Source organism: Toxotes jaculatrix, chromosome 4 (assembly GCF_017976425.1).
Source record: "Toxotes jaculatrix isolate fToxJac2 chromosome 4, fToxJac2.pri, whole genome shotgun sequence".
In the NCBI taxonomy this organism is placed as follows: Eukaryota; Metazoa; Chordata; class Actinopteri; family Toxotidae; genus Toxotes; species Toxotes jaculatrix.
Window position 1 is genome coordinate 7,794,728 of NC_054397.1, and position 20,108 is coordinate 7,814,835.

General features: G+C 38.3%; 1 protein-coding gene across 3 annotated transcripts in view; it reads left to right on the plus strand.

The window, feature by feature from the left end:
* Positions 1-20,108, plus strand: part of lrba (LPS responsive beige-like anchor protein) — a 190,035-nt gene that overhangs the window by 157,041 nt on the left and 12,886 nt on the right. For 2 of the 3 annotated variants that reach the window (XM_041035968.1, XM_041035970.1), the window contains exons 48-54: positions 990-1,079; positions 2,713-2,890; positions 4,136-4,201; positions 5,957-6,112; positions 8,628-8,795; positions 12,977-13,078; positions 13,207-13,403. In XM_041035968.1, coding sequence (XP_040891902.1) covers positions 990-1,079; positions 2,713-2,890; positions 4,136-4,201; positions 5,957-6,112; positions 8,628-8,795; positions 12,977-13,078; positions 13,207-13,403 — 957 coding nt within the window. The remainder of the gene's footprint in view (positions 1-989; positions 1,080-2,712; positions 2,891-4,135; positions 4,202-5,956; positions 6,113-8,627; positions 8,796-12,976; positions 13,079-13,206; positions 13,404-20,108) is intronic. The other variant, XM_041035969.1, reaches the window with a different exon arrangement.

Below are 20,108 nucleotides of genomic sequence, written 5' to 3' on the forward strand. Positions count from 1 at the left end.
AGTATCTTTGCAATTTGCAGAGGTTTTTATCTTTGCAACCTGCACGTCCCCAAGTTTTCTTTTGTATATCTTGAATGCTGCATTGTGTTCTCTGCACAGATTCAGTTGGATCTGGAAATTAGTTAAGATACTTCCTTCCTAAATCCTGTTTAATTAAAGCACAACAAAGCATTTTAATGTACTTATGATAGCCAAGAATGATATTATTGCTCTAACAATTAGTTGCTTGATCCATTAGTTAATCAATAAATTTTTGATTATCTTTTTGTTCTTAGTCATTTATCAAGCAGAAATAAACAGTTGTTGAATTCATCAAAAAAACATCTAAACAGATTTATCTATGTTGATGCTTGTTTTTTTTTTGTTTTTTTAAATCATACTAAGTTTATAGTATTGGGATACGTTGCCATAGCCCTGTACATCTATGTTGGTGTGTTCCATCCCGTGCTAGTTGGCCTGACAGTGAGCTGTGTGATGATGTCCAGAGGCTGCTCGGCCGGCGTCTGCTCTGACATTTATGGTCCTATACCTCTTCATTAACACCACCTAACCAGCCGACAAGCCTGCCTGTCCAAGCCTTCCTCTGATTCTGTGTGTGGCTGTGGAGGATAAATTGGTGTGTGTATGTGGGAGTGTGTATCCGACAGTGAAAAACTATGTCTGTATGTATGAGTGTATGCATGTGTGCTCGCACACAAGAGCATTTTTTCCTCTCTCTGCATTGGCTTTTGCGTTCATTTCCTTGTTTTCCTTTGTATCCGATATTGTTGGATTTGTGCAACATTTTTTCAGGTAGTGATGTGATTTTAAGAAACGTGACAGGATAGAATGTGATCATATTAGACATATAAACATGTCTTTTTTTTTTAACATTTATGCACACAATACAATACAATAATGCAAAAAAGCAAAATGAAACGTCCGTTTTCTTTGTGTGTGTATTTTTTTGTTTTTGTTTTTTAAATCCTTCCTTTCTTTTTTCCCCTTAGGCTGTGGAGTCTCAAATTAGGAGTTTTGGACAGACCCCCTGCCAGTTACTGATTGAGCCACACCCACCCAGAAGCTCAGCCATGCAAGTGGTGAGTGCTGCATACACATACATGCAAACAGACAATCTTAGAAACACACAGACCACTGTACTTATAATGCTCCAGCCTGAGAGTACAATGATGGATCAGTAGCCAGCAGAGCTACAGTATCAAATCTTGTGCTGCCGGTTTAATGCTGACTCTGATTTCTGGGCTGTCCTGATGTTGGCACTCTGCTTTGCTTCACATAAGTCTTAATTTTTTTTGGCTCATTCTTTTCATCCTTCATTTACCTTCTGTCCTCTCTTTCTCCATCTACAATTGTGGGAAAATAAAGTCTTGGGTTTGAAAGCATCTCCTCTCTCATCATTAGTGAGGTGTGTGTGAAAGGGAAAGATCACAAGCATTTGTGTGCATGTGTGTTCAGTAAAAGGTTTGCGGGAAAGGCACAGCTCCTGGCAGGAAACCTGGGTCTGAGCCAGATTTTCCACCTGAGTTGGAAGCAGAGGAGATCAGTGAAGGAGAGCAATGAACAGCAGTCCTGAAGTGACGGCTTTTTAAGGGCCTAGGAGTGCAGTCAGTGTGCCTGCTTGTGATGGACCAAGGCCCCATGAGTCCCTATTAGTGTGGTGTCCCTGTGGCGCTGACAGCTGGCTGTAGACCACCACCCAACGCACACATGTACACACAGACACAAACTCAGACTGGTGCTTTGAATCCGCCTCGCTGACTGTATGAGCAAATTCCTATGAAATGTTTTTATTTTTACTCCACCACGTCTGGTTTTCAAACATAATATTCAGACGCCATAATTCAGGCACATTTCTAACCCATGCCGCTGCTCCATATTCCTTCAGAACACCCTGTTCTCTTTGCTTTTACTCGTTCTTGCTCTTTACTTTCTCTCCATCCTCTCACATGTGAGTGTGTTGTCAGAGTGTCGGCATCTGCCCGTGCTGGTGGTAATGATACTGTCAGTACGTCTGGTTAGCTGTCAGACACACCGGATTTACTCAGGTCTGTTCCTGATGTTAAACACCGATGTTCCTCTTCTTTACAGGCAAGGAGGAAAATGGCTCTGTGTTAGAGCTGCTTAGCACAAACACTCTGTAAATGGCTCTATTTAAGCTCCTGTCTAACCAGAGGAAACAGTTTGATAGGTCAATGACATCACTTTTTTTGTTATGACTATTTTGCAGTTGGTCTCTCCCACTGTGTACAAGAGCTGAAATCTTATGCAGTGAAGTTTATACTGTTTGCATACATCGATAAAACTTTTATCAAATGAATCTATAATGAACGTAATTTCTTTTGCAGTGTTATTTAACACAGTGCATATACCTCAAAGCTGAAGCAGTTTAGTTGTCTTAGTTTTCCAGCAATGTTTCTTCAAAAGTGATCTGTTGCCTTTCCTGCTCAAGCTTTATAACAAACTCTTTTTCCTAGCTTATCTGCGCTGCTTAAATGCTGCTTACTGCTATCCTGCTCAAGTTTCCTAACTTTCTGTCCTTCCTTCTCTTTCCTCCCTCTCCCTCTGTTTTTTCCTCGCTAACACCGACTGTGGCTGCTTCCCTGGCCTTTTTGTTTTGCTCTTTGTCTGCCGCTCCATATCTCGGCTGTTTTCCCTCTCTTCCCCGCGTCCCGTTGTCCGTCCCGGGGGCCTGAACAGTATCTTCTCCTGCAGACCCCGCTGATGTTTACAGAGCAGATGCAGCAGGATGTTATCATGGTGCTGAAGTTCCCATCAAACTCTCCCGTGACCCATGTAGCAGCCAACACCCAGCCAGGTCTAACATCACCTGCCATCATCACCGTCACCGCCAATCGCCTCTTTGCTGTCAACAAATGGCATGGCTTGACAGGTGAGACATTGATGTCCATGCACACATACTATATAGTTGGGTATTTTTCTGTCGTTGTTTTTGCACTATTACAAGAAACATGGAATTTATTCTGTGATTTTAAGCCAGTGTGATTCTGCATCAAAGTAACATCTGTGGTATTTTAGTTGGGTGTAGATAATCTTTTGCTGCTACAGAATTATTTTCTGTTCACATCTCTCCTCTATACTTGGTGTCTAATTAATCTGAGGATGGGCTCGTCCGGTCTCTATGGGATGGACGTTGATTTGGGAGACAGTTGACTGTGTCTACTGGGTAGCAGTATCAAATGTGACACATGCAGCAGCCAGCATTAGGTCTCACGTCCACCCCCATACATCAGTCGCTCACTTCACAAAACCTTATTTACTCAAGATCCATCCTACTCTGGAAGAAAACATTAAATTTGATATCTGTGAATTTATGGGGATGAAGACTGATCAGTTTCAGTAGAATACAGCCTCATCCATGCGCATCACAGACAAGACTGATTAACCTAAATAGCTTAGTGAGCTAGAATAATAAACAGAATGTGTGCTGTTCAGAAGTAGACCATTAATTGCGAGGATTTACTGGATTTTTCATGTTGATATAGATAGATTAAAGAGAAAAATGGAAATACGTGCAGATCCAGACTTCTTTTAGTTCTTTTCAGGTGCAGGACAGGGAAGCATTCCAGCAATAACAATGAAAAACGATTCAAACTTTGCTCATGAGCATATTGAAAGCAGTGTTACAGACATTATTCACAAACACAGTTCAGAAACAATCACTAGATTAGTTGACTGAAAACAGGTTAATCAGCAGTTTTGCTAAGATGAATGGTTTAGGTCAACATCTCAAATGTTCGAATTACCCCCTTCTCTCAGTTTTAAAGAAATATTATTCATTCTCAAGAGGCTGAACTAAATGGTATTTTATGTCCTGCTTTTACACTTGAAAACAGAGAAGTCCATATTTTGAACCGGTTTACCAAAGTGCCTAACGCTAAAGTAAACTTGGTTGTGCAAAGAAATGTATTTTGTAGCACACAGTTAGCATTAGGAATCATTGTCTCTGTGGCCCTGGAAGCTTTTTCAACGTAACTGATGTCTAATTTGTGGGCAGTAGGTGACACTGACTTTATGGTTATAATTTTCAGTGTGTTATAATGAACCGAAGCTCAGCATCTACTTTACAAGGCCACATGATTACAATATTAATCCACTCTGCCTTCTCCTCTGTCAGGTCATCAGAGCTCAGCGGTGCAGGACCAGCAGTACCAACTTCCTGTGGAAATTGACCCACTGATAGGTATGCTGTCCTTTATGACTGTAAAAGAATCCACACATGTGCATATTCTTTACATAGTGTGAGTTTATATATGCATGGAAAGATTTTTTTTTGTGTGGATTTATGTATGATTCCTGCTGGCATCTTGGTGACTCATGGCAGTCTGCAGTGCTGTGTCCCTGGACAGTAGATTAGAGTTGTTTCTCAGCCTCTGCCCCAGTTCACTCCTCATGATATAGCCCCTGCTCTCACACTAAACCATTTGCATGCAAATTGGAATGCAATGAGCTGTGGCCTAGGCCGGCATTTCATCATCAACTCCCCCTCTTTCTCCCCCTCCATCGTCCCTTCCCTCCCTCCCTTTCTGCATCCTCTTTGGTTTAATTTGAGCGGAGGGAAAGGACGCGTGTCAATGGAAATGAATATGAATGTGGTAATAATGTGTGATTGAGAATGCACGGCGGACGGCTGTCAGGACAATATGGGCGCCTCTCATCCTTCACGACTTGTTGATGAGCAGGAGAAGAGTGCCGAGCTGCAGTGATGTATGGGATGCACTGGTGGAGCAGGGAGAGACCAGCCACTTCTATCTGCTCCCGCCTTCGCCTCCGTCGCTTTCCTGCAGCCCCTCACAATCTCACGCACATCTGCGAGGGGGGCTGTTCTTTCTCTGTGAATGTTGTGGTCACTATCTAGTCTCACCAGACCATTTCCACACGTTTTTTTGGGTTTTTTTTTCAAACACTGGACTACTGAAAATAACCAGGCTTTAGTCTCACATATTCATCTTTATTTTGCACGTACAGTATTTCTCTTGGCTCCACTGTACAGGCAGAATAAAAGGAATTTTTGTCTATGCATCAGTATTTATATTTTCTGTGCACGTTTTATTGAAGCATTATGTGTTTATGTGTTTTGCCATTGAATGCACACTTTTCAGGCTAGTTTTATCCTTAAAATCTTTAATATTTTTTTGTTTTATTTCATCATTTGACGTTGTTTTTAGATTTTAACACTAAAGCATAGACAGTGTACTAAATAATATATTTTTGTATTTGTGGGGGAGCGTGTGTGTGTTTTGGGAGCGGTAGAGGAGATTTTTGTGCTTGTCAGTAATATCTTTACACTGTTTGCATTCCTGGAGGAGTCTGAGCTAAACACAGTAAATTGCGGATGAGCTCTGAGCCAACTGTGGCTTTGGGAAATGTTGAAAACAGGTTGAAATATTTGTTGTAGCAGGTATACTGGACTTTCTCATTTTCATTGCTGCACAAGCTTCCTCGGCACCTGTACTTAAGCGCTTTTGACCCCACCAGATTAGAAATACTTCACAATGAACATATCTCTTTAGAAGAGAAAAAAAGATACCACTTACGGAAGAAAGAATGTAAATAAATTTGCTTTCTAACTTAACCACATTAGCTAAATCTCACAAGCACAATGAATCCGCAGTGTTTTCTGACTTGAATGATGTACATATTTTGTGAAGGCCATGCCCACTCTATTATTTCTCAGACTCTCACGAAAATGAAGTGAAGTCCTGTAAACTTAACATCCAGGATGTTTAATGTGCAATCTCACAAAACTTTGCACCGTGCATTGAAACTCAAGTGGAGATGCATTGAAGTGTGAGCTCTTTGAAAATAGCTGATAAGTAAACAATGAATTGTGTGCTGGATTATAGATGAACTGCTTTTCTGTACATTTTCAACATATTAATCTTATAATTGTTCATTTTCTTTGTATCCATCCCCTCTCCTCTCCTCTCCTCTCCAGCAAGTAACGTGGGCTGTCACCGTCGTCAGATCTCAGACCTGCTGGACCAGAGCATTCAGATCAGCTCACAGTGTTTCGTCATCACGGCCGACAACCGCTTCATCCTTCTGTGTGGCTTCTGGGACAAAAGCTTCCGGGTCTACTCCACTGACTCAGGTACTGTTTATTCTTACTGATGTTGCCCCTTGAGGCGTCACATGATCAGAGAAATCACAAAAAACGGCTTCTCTCAATTTTTTGTCTTGTTCCACTCTCGGGCCATGGCGTCAGCTCGGAATAGAACATCTCATAAGCTCATAAGCAAATTGCCATTAAATATGGTGAACACATTAAAGGAATCAAAAAGTTAATGAAGCTCCATGGGCTTTCCTCTAGCACCATCCTCAGGACATACTACTTCTTCTTCTTAGACCCACATGTAAGGTTCTAAGAAAGACAAAAAAAAAATCATCAGTATGTTTGTTTTGTCCAACGCTCTTGGATTATGTCATGTACTGCACTCTGCAGCTGCTAGTAGCCTTTTGAATTTAAGTATTTTAGATTCTCTGTTAAATAAACAAAACAGTTTACAGTCTCTGCTGTTTGTTAAGCCACAGATGGTGCTCTCTGTTTTACTGTACTGTGCTGCACTGTATTGTAGCTGCCACCGTGCAGTTGTTATAAATTTGCACAATTACTTTTCACAGTAGGGCTCTCTTTATTTTGCCTTTATTTTTGCCAGTTCAAGGCATGTGTGCTGTTGTAGCTACATATCCCAGTTCATCAGCTGAACTTCATCATTTCTGTGAGATACTTTTAATTGCAGCCCAAACTGTTTTCAGATTTGAAGCCATTGTGTCACCTTATTTTTATTTATTTTTAGTTTGTTTTAATTTAGTTCAGTGTGATTACAGTAGTTGTGAATAAAAGGAAGAATAGATCACATAAATAATGTATACCTCAGTATAACCAGTATATCTTGCAATATTGTTTACCTTAATGTTCATCTAATTTGAATATACTGTATAGTCTTTCACAGTGGCATTGTGTGTCTGAATGCTAAGAGGCTTCTATACACACAGATGAATGCAGACATTTTGCACACACACACACACACACACACACACACACACACACACACACACACACACACACACACACACACACACACACACACACGCCATCAGGTCAGGGGTCCTAAATGAAACTGTCTGAAGCTTCATCTTTGTACCCAGCTCCTCAGCTCTTCAGCTCCCCAGCCCCATTCAGAATCCTACACACATCTACACAACAAACCCCAATTCAATTTCTATAGGCCAGGCCCTCCCTGCCTTTTAATAGAGGAGGGAGGGAAGGAGGGATAGAAGCACAGAGATAGCTCTATTGTGTGACTGCCACTGGGGTGTGCGACTGGAACGTGAACACGGTTTAATCGCACACGCTCAACAGCTGCCACCAAGGTCCCTAAAGCCCCCAGGTTAAAAAACTGAGGGATTTTATCAATTACAAGACTTGATTGGTACACGTGCACAAGACACGTAGCCTCATACGCATGTGTGCACACATCCAGTTTAATTTCTCTGTGTGCCTGCAAGTGTGTGTGTGTGTGTATATGCACACAAGCAGATGAATGTTCCATATGAGAGGAGGTGCATGGTAGCCATTACTGCAGCAGCCATCATTACTTATTTTCAATGTTTATAAAGATGTCAAACATTTTACATCTTTGATATCTCTGTTCTTCTTTGGGAGTTTAGTCATTGACCCGTCCAGTTTCATAATAATCCTCATCTTTTCTGTGAGATATGGCTTAATTATCCTCTGGACAGTGATTTTGACACCCAGACAGAAATGTCATGTGTTGCAAACTATCCACTGTTTGACTGCAGAGGTCATACTATGAGGAGCGTAATGAGTTTTAGACAGCTAGACAGTGGAGCTGTGGTCTGGAAATCTGACAGCAATTAGCCTCTATATATATACACATGGAACGCAGTGCACGTGTATGGGCACACACACACTCACACTCATACACACAGAGTGGGACCAAATATTTATTCTTGTCTGGGAATTAGTAGAAGTCTGATCATGTAGAACAATTAGCCGAGCAGACAGATGATCAACAAACACATCTTGTCGAGTTCAAAAGAGTTACATCAAGCAACAAATTTATACTCAGTTTTTGTTATTAAAGTGCAATATGTGATACTTATATTTGTGTGTGTGTGTGTGCATGTGTATATATGTATGTTTATATATATCATACTTATACCTGGAAATGATCAGAAAGTTTGAGGCATTATGACATAAAGTATCAGGAAAAAAAAAAAAAGAAATATATAAAATTCTACACTATTTCTACACCTGCACTGAATTGACCAAGGAGAGGTACCACTCCATTCTTCATAGACATGCTGTACCCTCTGGTTTGCAGAGGGAGTCGTACTGCAGTAGGACAATGACACCACGCACACCTCAGGGCCTTACAAGAATTATGGGGGTTACTTGAAGACTGAGAAAGCCAAGCATTCTGTGACACCACAAGAAGCTTATTGTCGAATCATGCTGGGATAACATGGGTCCATCATGTTTTGCACAAACTTGGAATGTGTTTATAAATTCATCATTCCCTTCCTATTAAAGACAAATATTGATACTTAAGAACACTTCTGTGCTTTTTTTTTTTTTGCAGGCAAATTGACTCAGATAGTGTTTGGGCATCGTGACGTGGTGACATGTCTGGCTCGCTCTGAGTCATACATCGGAGGAGACTGCTACGTCCTGTCAGGCTCCAGAGATGCCACCCTGCTGCTGTGGTACTGGAATGGAAAGCACAGCAGCATTGGAGAGAGCCCAGGCAGTACGTATAAGTACACAGGCAAACCAGCCAGATATGTGAACACACACACACATACACACATACATTCTCCGAGTGCTCACTCTCCCAGACAGTTCTGACTCTTTGATTTACGGCCTCCCTCTGTAAAGTAACAACTAGTTTCGTCTGACCAGGCCAGGCCTCCTGCATACAGATTGGATTTCGCAGTACTGTCGCACGAGGAACAGCTTTCGATAATGTGTTTGAGATTGTGTGTGTGTGTTTCTGAGACCAGATATTGTGTGTGTGTGTGTGTGTGTGTGTAAGGGAGAGAGAGAGAAAGAGAGAATCTGTCTTTAATGTGAGTGAAAGTGAGAGCCACTTAGAGACGTTAAATGTGATGTTGGGGGTCGTCGGCCGGCACGTGAAAGTTCACCACCATCCGAGGGCCACGGGGTCACACTAGTCGATAAAAGTGAAAAATGTCACGGGCCTCCCTTATGTTACCATAACATATGGCATTAGCCATGATCAAAGCATTGCACACACATTGCTCAGTACTTAGCCTCCTCTGTGCTAATTTGGTCAGCTTAGATTGACGTACATGTTGTTAAGTGATCCATTACAAATGGGCTGAAATTTATGACAAATTGTGATTTGGTTAATAAGCCACATTGGTTTTTGATTTAGGGGACAGAGCGTAGATGCTTGTTTGTCGCTTACATCATGCACGTTGATGTGGGGTTTTGGAATCCAGAAAAATGTTTCTCATTCCCACAAGTTAATTCATTAGGATTTCCAAACTTTTTTAAAAAGAAAGGATAAATACTATTGTGAGCTGAAAAATAGGAATGAACATAAACCACATTCTCATTCTCTGCTCTGTTTGTGTTATTTATTTCTATTTTTTGCACCCGTTATTTTTTCTTAACAAAGAACATAACAACTTGATAAAAAGTAGGAGTGCAGGAGTGCAGAGAAATTCCACATAGATGTTGTTTTATTAGCTGACGTTTCAGCAACGCTGAGCTGATTTCTGGGCCTTATTGTAATCACCCTCACAGCCTACAAGTTGTTGGTCGGTGAATTTGACTGAATGTTGCAAGATTACACTAAGGTTTGGATTAAATGACTTAAATAACTTGACATCATTTTGTCCTCCACATCTTAAGTATAACAATTTAACTACATATTATCTCAGAACAGCATGTATTTTGATTGATTTGTGGAATTATTATATCCCTAAGGGGGGTCTGTGTGTGCATACCCATGCATGTGTTGTACATGTTCTTGTAAGCATGTGTGTGTCTGTCAGTCTAACCTCAGTCGGCTCAGTGCAGTTACTACGCTGTAGCTAGAGGAGCAGACAAAGCAGTCGTCATCCCAACCCCTCACCGCCACAATGTGATGCTTCATTTCCCCAGACCACAGGAGGCTCTCCCAGACATGGGGCTCTGATGTATACACACACACAAACACACACACTCTTACACACTCACATTTACTCACAAAATACATACATACAGCAGACTTTTCTTTATTCCTCTTCCAAAAAATGAAACACTTTCAAGCTTGAGTCTCCACATACACTTGTATGGGAGCACATGCATGCGCACAAACACACCCACTCACACATTCCTTTTCATGCATAATGCTCTGTAAATATCCCACACACTTCATAAGCTTGACACAAATCTCTCAATGGCTGATATGCACATGTACACACTGACCTATGCATAGTTGAAAACACATTTTCACAGGCACCACTGCCATCTGCTGGTCACAGCCACGGTGACGCTTGTTAGTGATGTCTGTTATATTGGTTTTAAATGCTCTGAACACTGACGTGATGAAAATGAACATTTTCTTTAGCCGCTAAACTGCAAATACTTTAAAATTTGTTCTATTAAAAATTGCATTAATAGAACATGTAGTAGTACATAATTTAATATAGACACCATCACGTATTTATTTATCTCAAACATACACACACACACACAAACTCACATATTGGCTTGTGGTTCAATAACACTTTTGTGTAAGAATAATTGAATTCATTGAGGTTAGGCTTTTGACAACTTTGACCAACAAAGGTCATAAATGGCTTAACATTTATTGAGAAATGTCAAAAATTGACTTAATTGAAAATACTCTGTAATACTCAAGTATTTCCAGTTATATTACACATTTAGTAAATGGCTTCCTGGATATATTTTACACGACTCTTATCCACTTAAAAAAAAAAAAAAAAAAACAGAGGAAGAGGCTAAGAAATCTGGCAATATTACCAACTTGGAACAGGATCCAAAATAATTGTGACTCTTAGTACCCGACCCTACACACACACCTACACACACACACACATATACCTTGTCCACCTTGTCCACCTTGTCCACGCTATTTACATGTATAAGACTGTAATCAGATGCAGCCCTAATTTAAACCAAATGGCAGGTAGAGGCTCAAAAGGCTAACTGATACACCTATATATCAGCTTTATTGAGCTTCTCTGAACAAAATCCACAGGCTTGTAGGGCCTAATTTAGCTTTGCCGGCCTGGTTTGTCTAGTGTATGTGTTTGAAACTTTGAAAATACATACTAGCATGAAAACAGGTGAGGTTAATAGTGTGATTTGTATAGTTTGTTTTGTTTTTTTTCTTTGTGATTATTCAGTGATTTTTAATTACTTTAGTGTGAGTATTCCATTCCATTTGAGGATGGATAATGAGAATAATTTATTAATAATTCCAATTACCAGCCATGCTTTTTTTTCCAATCACAATCAATCAAATTATTGATTTAAATATCCCCTTGTAATCTGTAATATTTTTGTTACCGTATGTATGGATTCAGTTGTGTTATTAATTTTAAACAGCTGATTTACATGTGAACAGAGTTTAACTTGCCCTCTAGTTTGCCTTTTTACAAGAGGGTTCAGCAGTATGTTCTGCACAGAGTCTTTCTGATAAATCTAATTAAGGCTTAACAGTAGTTGTGGCTTTTGTGAAAAAGTATCTGCCTTATTAGTGAACCTGTGTTGAGTTTTATGTCACATAATTGAATTAGAGAGGGACTGCATTAACAAACTCAAAACCGTATTTAAAACTAATCCAGTATGTCACAAAACTATTGTTAATTTCTCTGTTTTACTTTAAGAAACAAGTTTTAAAAACTTTTTTTTTTACTTAAATTGTATTTCCCTACACCTATTTGAGGTTGGTATACAAATACTTGAGAAAGAAAATACTATCATCAAACATATAAACTTGTATCATGTGTCACTGCTGTGTTCCTCTTTTTGAGCTGAACTTGACCTCTAACAGAAGAAGGTTGGGTCACTAAAGACAAGGCCCCCTCCCTGAGCAGTAAACCCCCCATGAACTCCAAAATCCAGGGATGCTGTCTCACTACAGGCACTAAACATACACACTCTTACACACACACACACACACACACATGCACGCAGAGAGCTCTGTTGACCTCCACAGTTCCCCTGTTTCTACGCTGCATTTGGACAAAAACTTTGGAAACAGCATCTGTTACATTTATTTAAAAAAAAAAATAATTATTTGTAATGTATGTAATAATGCAGAAAAGTCCAAACTCTATGCAAGTGTACATTTGTGTGCGATTGTGTGCACATGTTCTTACAGACAGAGAAGCAGAAGGCGATTTTGTTTTGTCGCTCGCCCTGACAACTCAAACCAAAACAAAATCACACAAACTTCATGACTTGGACTGTAACTTCTTGCTCCCTCTGGCTCTCTGTCTAATGCAGAAACATCTGGATCCAGTGAAGGCAGTCATGGGGAGAAGGCTTTAAAGATAGGGAGAGGCGGTGGGTGACAAGTGCTAGAAACAGTGAATGAGGGGAGAAATGTGTTTGCAGGATAACGGCCTCAAAGTCTGTGAACAATACATATGCTTTTATGAAAAAAAAGTATAAAACATACCTTCTGAGCTGAACATATTAATAAACTTATGGCTTTTGTGTTTAATTTTATACAGCTCTGTATTTCCTGTTTTCATGTGGTTGTTCAGAATGCTGCTTACATGATTGAATTGCCTTTATCCTCTGAATTTTATTATTTGTCAGCATTTGAAAGACTGTATCAATGAGGATCTTTTGCTTTGTGCTCCCTCTAGTGACCAAAAGTGGTTATTCTCTTTTTTTATGCTGTTCTTGGTAATATACAGATCTGTTTTGTTTGTGTTTCCCCAGCAGAGTTTACCACACCGCGGGCAATCTTAACGGGCCATGACTGTGAGGTGACATGTGCAAGTGTTTGTGCTGAGCTGGGTCTTGTCATCAGTGGATGCAGAGGTAAGATTGTCTGTTTGCATTTATAAATTCGTCTATAATCTGAATTTACACTTAAACAACAAAAAGACTCACTGATGTGAAAGGAGAAAGTACAAATTGAGCTTTTCTAACTTCTCATCTGTTTGCAGAGGGTCCTTGTCTGATCCATTCCATGAATGGGGACCTGCTACGCACCCTGGAGGTCCCAGAGCGCTGCATGCGACCCCGCCTCATCCAGTCCTCGACTGAGGGACACTGCATGATCTATTACGACAAAGGACAGTTCTGTTTCTTCAGTGTCAATGGCAAATTGCTGGGACACATGGAGGTAGAAGACAGCATTAAGGTGAGGAAACATATTTCTGCATTAGCATGTATGTGAAAGTGCACATTTGCACATGTATGTCTGCACCACATCAGTGCAGAAAGTCCTCTCACTGATTAAAGCCTTTCGTATGGTTTGTGATCTGAGTAAGGTAAGGGTCGGCTTACCTCGGGGCAAACTATGGCTTCACATCTCTTTTATTTCCTTTCATAAGCATACACCAGAGGAAATGGTCCTTTTGATCCAGGGCCCTGTTGTCAGGTCAAATTGCATCGGCGGCAGTGGTAGAAAACATTCCAAAGAAGTGGTCAGCTCTGGACACCGACACCATTAACTACCCTCCAGCGCAGGATGACACATTCCCGATTTCCCACATTTCCTCCCTCGTGGCTAGAGTGACACGAGATAGCGGCTACTGCCTTTGGTTTCTCAACCCGTTGTTTCCGGTTTGGCCTGGGAATTGTAAGCTAGCTCTGACAGGCAGCCGCATGCCTGTTTCCTATTAAGAAACCTCTCATGCCCAGGCCCCCAACCTGCCAACCAGCCTGCTCCTGCTTTAGGTTGCAAATATAATCGAAACACAAATATAACGTGGAAATGACGTGATCAATTAACACAAACAGACAAATACTGAGTGAGTGTACCGGGAAAGTAGATAGTGATTGGTTTGCAAGTTTTCTGAGCACTTTTTTTGTGTCTTTAAGAGAATCTAATGACGTTTTAGATACTTGCAGAACCTTGCATTTTTCCCAGAGTTCCTTCTAAAGATGTGAACCTGGGACTTGGGAACAGTGCAGGCCACTGCCGGCCTTGTCAGCTCTCCTCTGCTGTTGTAAATTCCAGCAATGTCAAATGGCATTAGGAAAATCCTAACATCTTGGAGTGAGGCTGTTAAGAGTCTCAACCCCCTCCTGCCTCACCCCCCTTAGCTCCACCCCCCTGGTCTGAAACTCCAGCAGTATTTAGTGCACTCATGTACATACCAGAATCAATCTTCTTAGCCCTCGGAGCCTCAGCACAGTATGACTCCAGGATAAATAAGTGTTTGTCCTGGCCTGCAGTATCCACTTAGAAAGAGAGAGTAAAACTGAGAGGGAGAGAGAGAGAATGTATGCACTGTGAATTTATAAGGGTCTGGAGTCAGAGGTTAGATGACAGGCTAACAGTCGGCATCCTAGTCTAATAGCAGAATCAAGTGACAGGAGCCATACTGAATGGATTACGGTCTTTTAAGTACTAGTATAACTCAGGCAGTGTAACCATTCCAGCAGTTTTTTCACCGCCTGCGTCCATGTTACAGGGGGATTAACAGCACCATAAATTAAACTTTTTACCTTCCCTGGTCTCAGAATCCACCCGCCATTCCCTGAAAGAAGTAGGAAATATGGGCATTAAAAGTGCATGTGTTTCTGCTGCAGTCATTTTTCAGTCATCTGAGCCCAGGTAGCCATCTTAGCTCCCACAGAGCCATCGGCCATCTTGTTTGACCGCCCAGTGGCAAAGGACTGATTTATAATGTCTGTCTGCAGCCTCCTACCTGGTCAGGCTGACATGTCTGCCAGCTCTCCTACCTCCTGCTGGGCTGCAGTAAGGTCATGGACTCAGGTTGTAGGTACACAAAATACAGTAATACAACACAGTGACTCGTAAATTGTTCTGTTGGTCTTTTTGTCATTGTCACTGTGCAGTACAGCATCTGTTCAACAAACAACAAGCTGTGACTGTTAATTTGATCAAATTATGAAATTTAAAGCAACAGTAATATAAATTTATATTTGTATTAATAATGGATTAAATGACTTTGTGTAACATTAAAGGGGTCACAGAAAATCCAGTTACCCCCAGCTCTACACTACAGAGCATTTTAGGTTCTTTCAGCTCAATGTTTTGGTTTTATTGTCTGCAACTGGTGAACATATCTGAGCATTTGGCGGCTACAGACCCAGACAATTTTCCATGAGTTGGTTGAGACCAAAACGAAGCTGAAAGGGGAGAGAACATTGGACTTGTTTTCAATCCGATCCTGATACCTGAATTTGGTATCTGCCAATACCCATAGTATTCTGAGCTCCGTTTGCTTTAATATTATTATTATCATTATTGTTGAATTTATGTGATGCTGTAATAAATCTGCTCTACAGGCAAGTATGATATGTACGGACATATGGGCCAGTACTTCCGGTCAAAACTTTCGGTGATCTAACAAGAGACAGTGAAAGACAGCGAGAGTGAGAGACAACAGCGATCGAGTTACTTTGACAGAGAAATTATTTTATTTTATTTTATTTACATAGCGGTACCTATGTAGCTAACATTTAGGTAAGTTGTCCTGTAGATGTTTTAGAATTGTTTTAGAGTTTTTTTTTTCAACATTTGACGCTTTTTAGTTGAGATGCATAAGAAAAAAAAAACAAAACACGGCACCCTGAAAAAAGCGCTAACTTTTCTCGACCAGAAGAAACGATTCAATCTGGCGCAGAGAAAGCATAACCTATTGCTAGGTTATTGTAAGCCATCAAAATATGCCAAAAAAAGTCATATTTTAGTAAGACCTCAAAATGTCATAAAAAATGTCATAGTATAGTAAGGCGTCAAAATCGGTCAAAAAAAGTCAAAAATTTTTATGACCTCAAAATGTCATAAAAAAACGTCATAGTATAGTAAGGCGTCAAAATCGGCCAAAAAAAGTCAAAATTTTTTTGGACCTCAAAATGTCATAAAAAACGTCATAGTATAGTAAGGCGTCAAAATCGGCCAAAAAAAGTCAAAATTTTTTTGGACCTCAAAATGTCATAAAAAACGTCATAGTATAGTAAGGCGTCAAAAAATGCCAAAAAAAGTCAAAATTTTTTTGGACCTCAAAATGTCATAGTATAGTAAGGCGTCAAAAAATGCCAAAAAAAGTCAAAATTTTTTTGGACCTCAAAATGTCATAAAAAACGTCATAGTATAGTAAGGCGTCAAAATCGGCCATAAAATGTCAAAATTTTTTTGGACCTCAAAATGTCATAAAAAATGTCATAGTATAGTAAGGCGTCAAAATCTGCCATAAAAAGTCAAAAATTTTTTTGACCTCAAAATGTCATAAAAAACGTCATACTATAGTAAGGCGTCAAAATTGGTCAAAAAAAGTCAAAAAAATTTTTGACCTCAAAATGTCATTAAAAACGTCATACTATAGTAAGGCGTCAAATTGGGTCAAAAAAAGTCAAAAAATTTTTGGACCTCAAAATGTCATAAAAAACGTCATACTATAGTAAGGCGTCAAAATCGGTCAAAAAAAGTAAAAAAAAATTTGGACCTCAAAATGTCATAAAAAACGTCATACTATAGTAAGGCGTCAAATTGGGTCAAAAAAAGTCAAAAAATTTTTGGACCTCAAAATGTCATAAAAAACGTCATACGGCCGTAAGGCGTCAAAATCTGCCATAAAAAGTCAAAAATTTTTTGGACCTCAAAATGTCATAAAAAACGTCATACGGCCGTAAGGCGTTAAAATCGGCCAAAAAAAGTCAAAAAATTTTTTGACCTCAAAATGTCATAAAAAAACGTCATACTATAGTAAGGCGTCAAAATCGGTCAAAAAAAGTCAAAATTTTTTTGGACCTCAAAATGTCATAAAAAACATCATAGTATAGTAAGGCGTCAAAAAATGACAAAAAAAGTCAAAATTTTTTTGGACCTCAAAATGTCATAAAAAACGTCATAGTATAGTAAGGCGTCAAAAAATGCCAAAAAAAGTCAAAATTTTTTTGGACCTCAAAATGTCATAAAAAACATCATAGTATAGTAAGGCGTCAAAAAATGCCAAAAAAAAGTCAAAATTTTTTTGACCTCAAAATGTCATAAAAAACGTCATACTATAGTAAGGCGTCAAAATTGGTCAAAAAAAGTCAAAAAATTTTTTGACCTGAAAATGTCATTAAAAACGTCATACTATAGTAAGGCGTCAAATTGGGTCAAAAAAGTCAAAAAATTTTTTGACCTCAAAATGTCATAAAAAACATCATACTATAGTAAGGCGTTAAAATCGGCCAAAAAAAGTTAAAAAAAATTTGGACCTCAAAATGTCATAAAAAACGTCATACTATAGTAAGGCGTCAAAATCGGTCAAAAAAAGTCAAAAAATTTTTTGACCTCAAAATGTCATAAAAAACGTCATACTATAGTAAGGCGTCAAATTCGGTCAAAAAAAGTCAAAAATTTTTTTGACCTCAAAATGTCATAAAAAACGTCATAGTGTAGTAAGGCGTCAAAAAATCTGCCATAAAAAGTCAAAATTTTTTTGGACCTCAAAATGTCATAAAAAACGTCATAGTATAGTAAGGCGTCAAAAAATGCCAAAAAAAGTGAAAAATTTTTTGGACCTCAAAATGTCATAAAAAACGTCATAGTGTAGTAAGGCGTCAAAAAATGCCAAAAAAAGTCAAAAAATTTTTGGACCTCAAAATGTCATAAAAAACGTCATAGTATAGTAAGGCGTCAAAATCGGTCAAAAAAAGTCAAAAAAATTTTTGACCTCAAAATGTCATAAAAAACGTCATAGTATAGTAAGGCGTCAAAATCGGCCATAAACTGTCAAAAATTTTTTTGACCTCAAAATGTCATAAAAAACGTCATACTATAGTAAGGCGTCAAAATCGGTCAAAAAAAGTCAAAAAAAATTTTGACCTCAAAATGTCATAAAAAACGTCATACTATAGTAAGGCGTCAAATTCGGTCAAAAAAAGTCAAAAATTTTTTGGACCTCAAAATGTCATAAAAAACATCATACTATAGTAAGGCGTTAAAATCGGCCAAAAAAAGTCAAAAAAATTTTTTACCTCAAAATGTCATTAAAAACGTCATAGTATAGTAAGGCGTCAAATTCGGTCAAAAAAAGTCAAAATTTCTTTTGACCTCAAAATGTCATAAAAAAACGTCATACTATAGTAAGGCGTCAAAATCGGTCAAAAAAAGTCAAAAAAATTTTTGACCTCAAAATGTCATAAAAAACGTCATACTATAGTAAGGCGTCAAAATCGGCCATAAACTGTCAAAAAATTTTTTGACCTCAAAATGTCATAAAAAACGTCATACTATAGTAAGGCGTCAAAATCGGTCAAAAAAAGTCAAAAAATTTTTGGACCTCAAAATGTCATAAAAAACGTCATACTATAGTAAGGCGTCAAATTCGGTCAAAAAAAGTCAAAAATTTTTTTGACCTCAAAATGTCATTAAAAACGTCATAGTATAGTTAGGCGTCAAAATCGGCCAAAAAAAGTCAAAATTTTTTTTACCTCAAAATGTCATAAAAAACGTCATACTATAGTAAGGCGTCAAAATCGGTCAAAAAAAGTCAAAAAAAATTTTGACCTCAAAATGTCATAAAAAACGTCATAGTATAGTAAGGCGTCAAAATCGGTCAAAAAAAGTCAAAATTTTTTTGGACCTCAAAATGTCATAAAAAACGTCATAGTATAGTAAGGCGTCAAAAAATGCAAAAAAAAGTCAAAATTTTTTTGGACCTCAAAATGTCATAAAAAACGTCATAGTATAGTAAGGCGTCAAAAAATGCCAAAAAAAAGTCAAAATTTTTTTGACCTCAAAATGTCATAAAAAACGTCATACTATAGTAAGGCGTCAAATTCGGTCAAAAAAAGTCAAAAATTTTTTGGACCTCAAAATGTCATAAAAAACGTCATACTATAGTAAGGCGTCAAAATCGGTCAAAAAAAGTCAAAAAATTTTTGGACCTCAAAATGTCATAAAAAACGTCATACTATAGTAAGGCGTCAAATTGGGTCAAAAAAAGTCAAAAAATTTTTTGACCTCAAAATGTCATAAAAAACATCATACTATAGTAAGGCGTTAAAATCGGCCAAAAAAAGTCAAAAAATTTTTTTACCTCAAAATGTCATAAAAAACGTCATAGTATAGTAAGGCGTCAAATTCGGTCAAAAAAAGTCAAAATTTCTTTTGACCTCAAAATGTCATAAAAAACGTCATACTATAGTAAGGCGTCAAAATCGGTCAAAAAAAGTCAAAAAAATTTTTGACCTCAAAATGTCATAAAAAACGTCATACTATAGTAAGGCGTCAAAATCGGCCATAAACTGTCAAAAAATTTTTTGACCTCAAAATGTCATAAAAAACGTCATACTATAGTAAGGCGTCAAAATCGGTCAAAAAAAGTCAAAAAAAATTTTTTGACCTCAAAATGTCATAAAAAACGTCATACTATAGTAAGGCGTCAAAAAATGCCAAAAAAAGTCAAAATTTTTTTGGACCTCAAAATGTCATAAAAAACGTCATAGTATAGTAAGGCGTCAAAAAATGCCAAAAAAAGTCAAAATTTTTTTGGACCTCAAAATGTCATAAAAAACGTCATAGTGTATTAAGGCGTCAAAAAATGCCAAAAAAAGTCAAAATTTTTTTGGACCTCAAAATGTCATAAAAAACGTCATAGTATAGTAAGGCGTCAAAAAATGCCAAAAAAAGTCAAAAATTTTTTGGACCTCAAAATGTCATAAAAAACATCATACTTTTGTAAGGCGTCAAAATCAGTCAAAAAAAGTCAAAAAAAATTTTGACCTCAAAATGTCATAAAAAACGTCATACTATAGTAAGGCGTCAAATTCGGTCAAAAAAAGTCAAAAAAATTTTTCACCCGAAAATGTCATAAAAAACGTCATACTATAGTAAGGCGTCAAAATCGGTCAAAAAAAGTCAAAAAATTTTTGGACC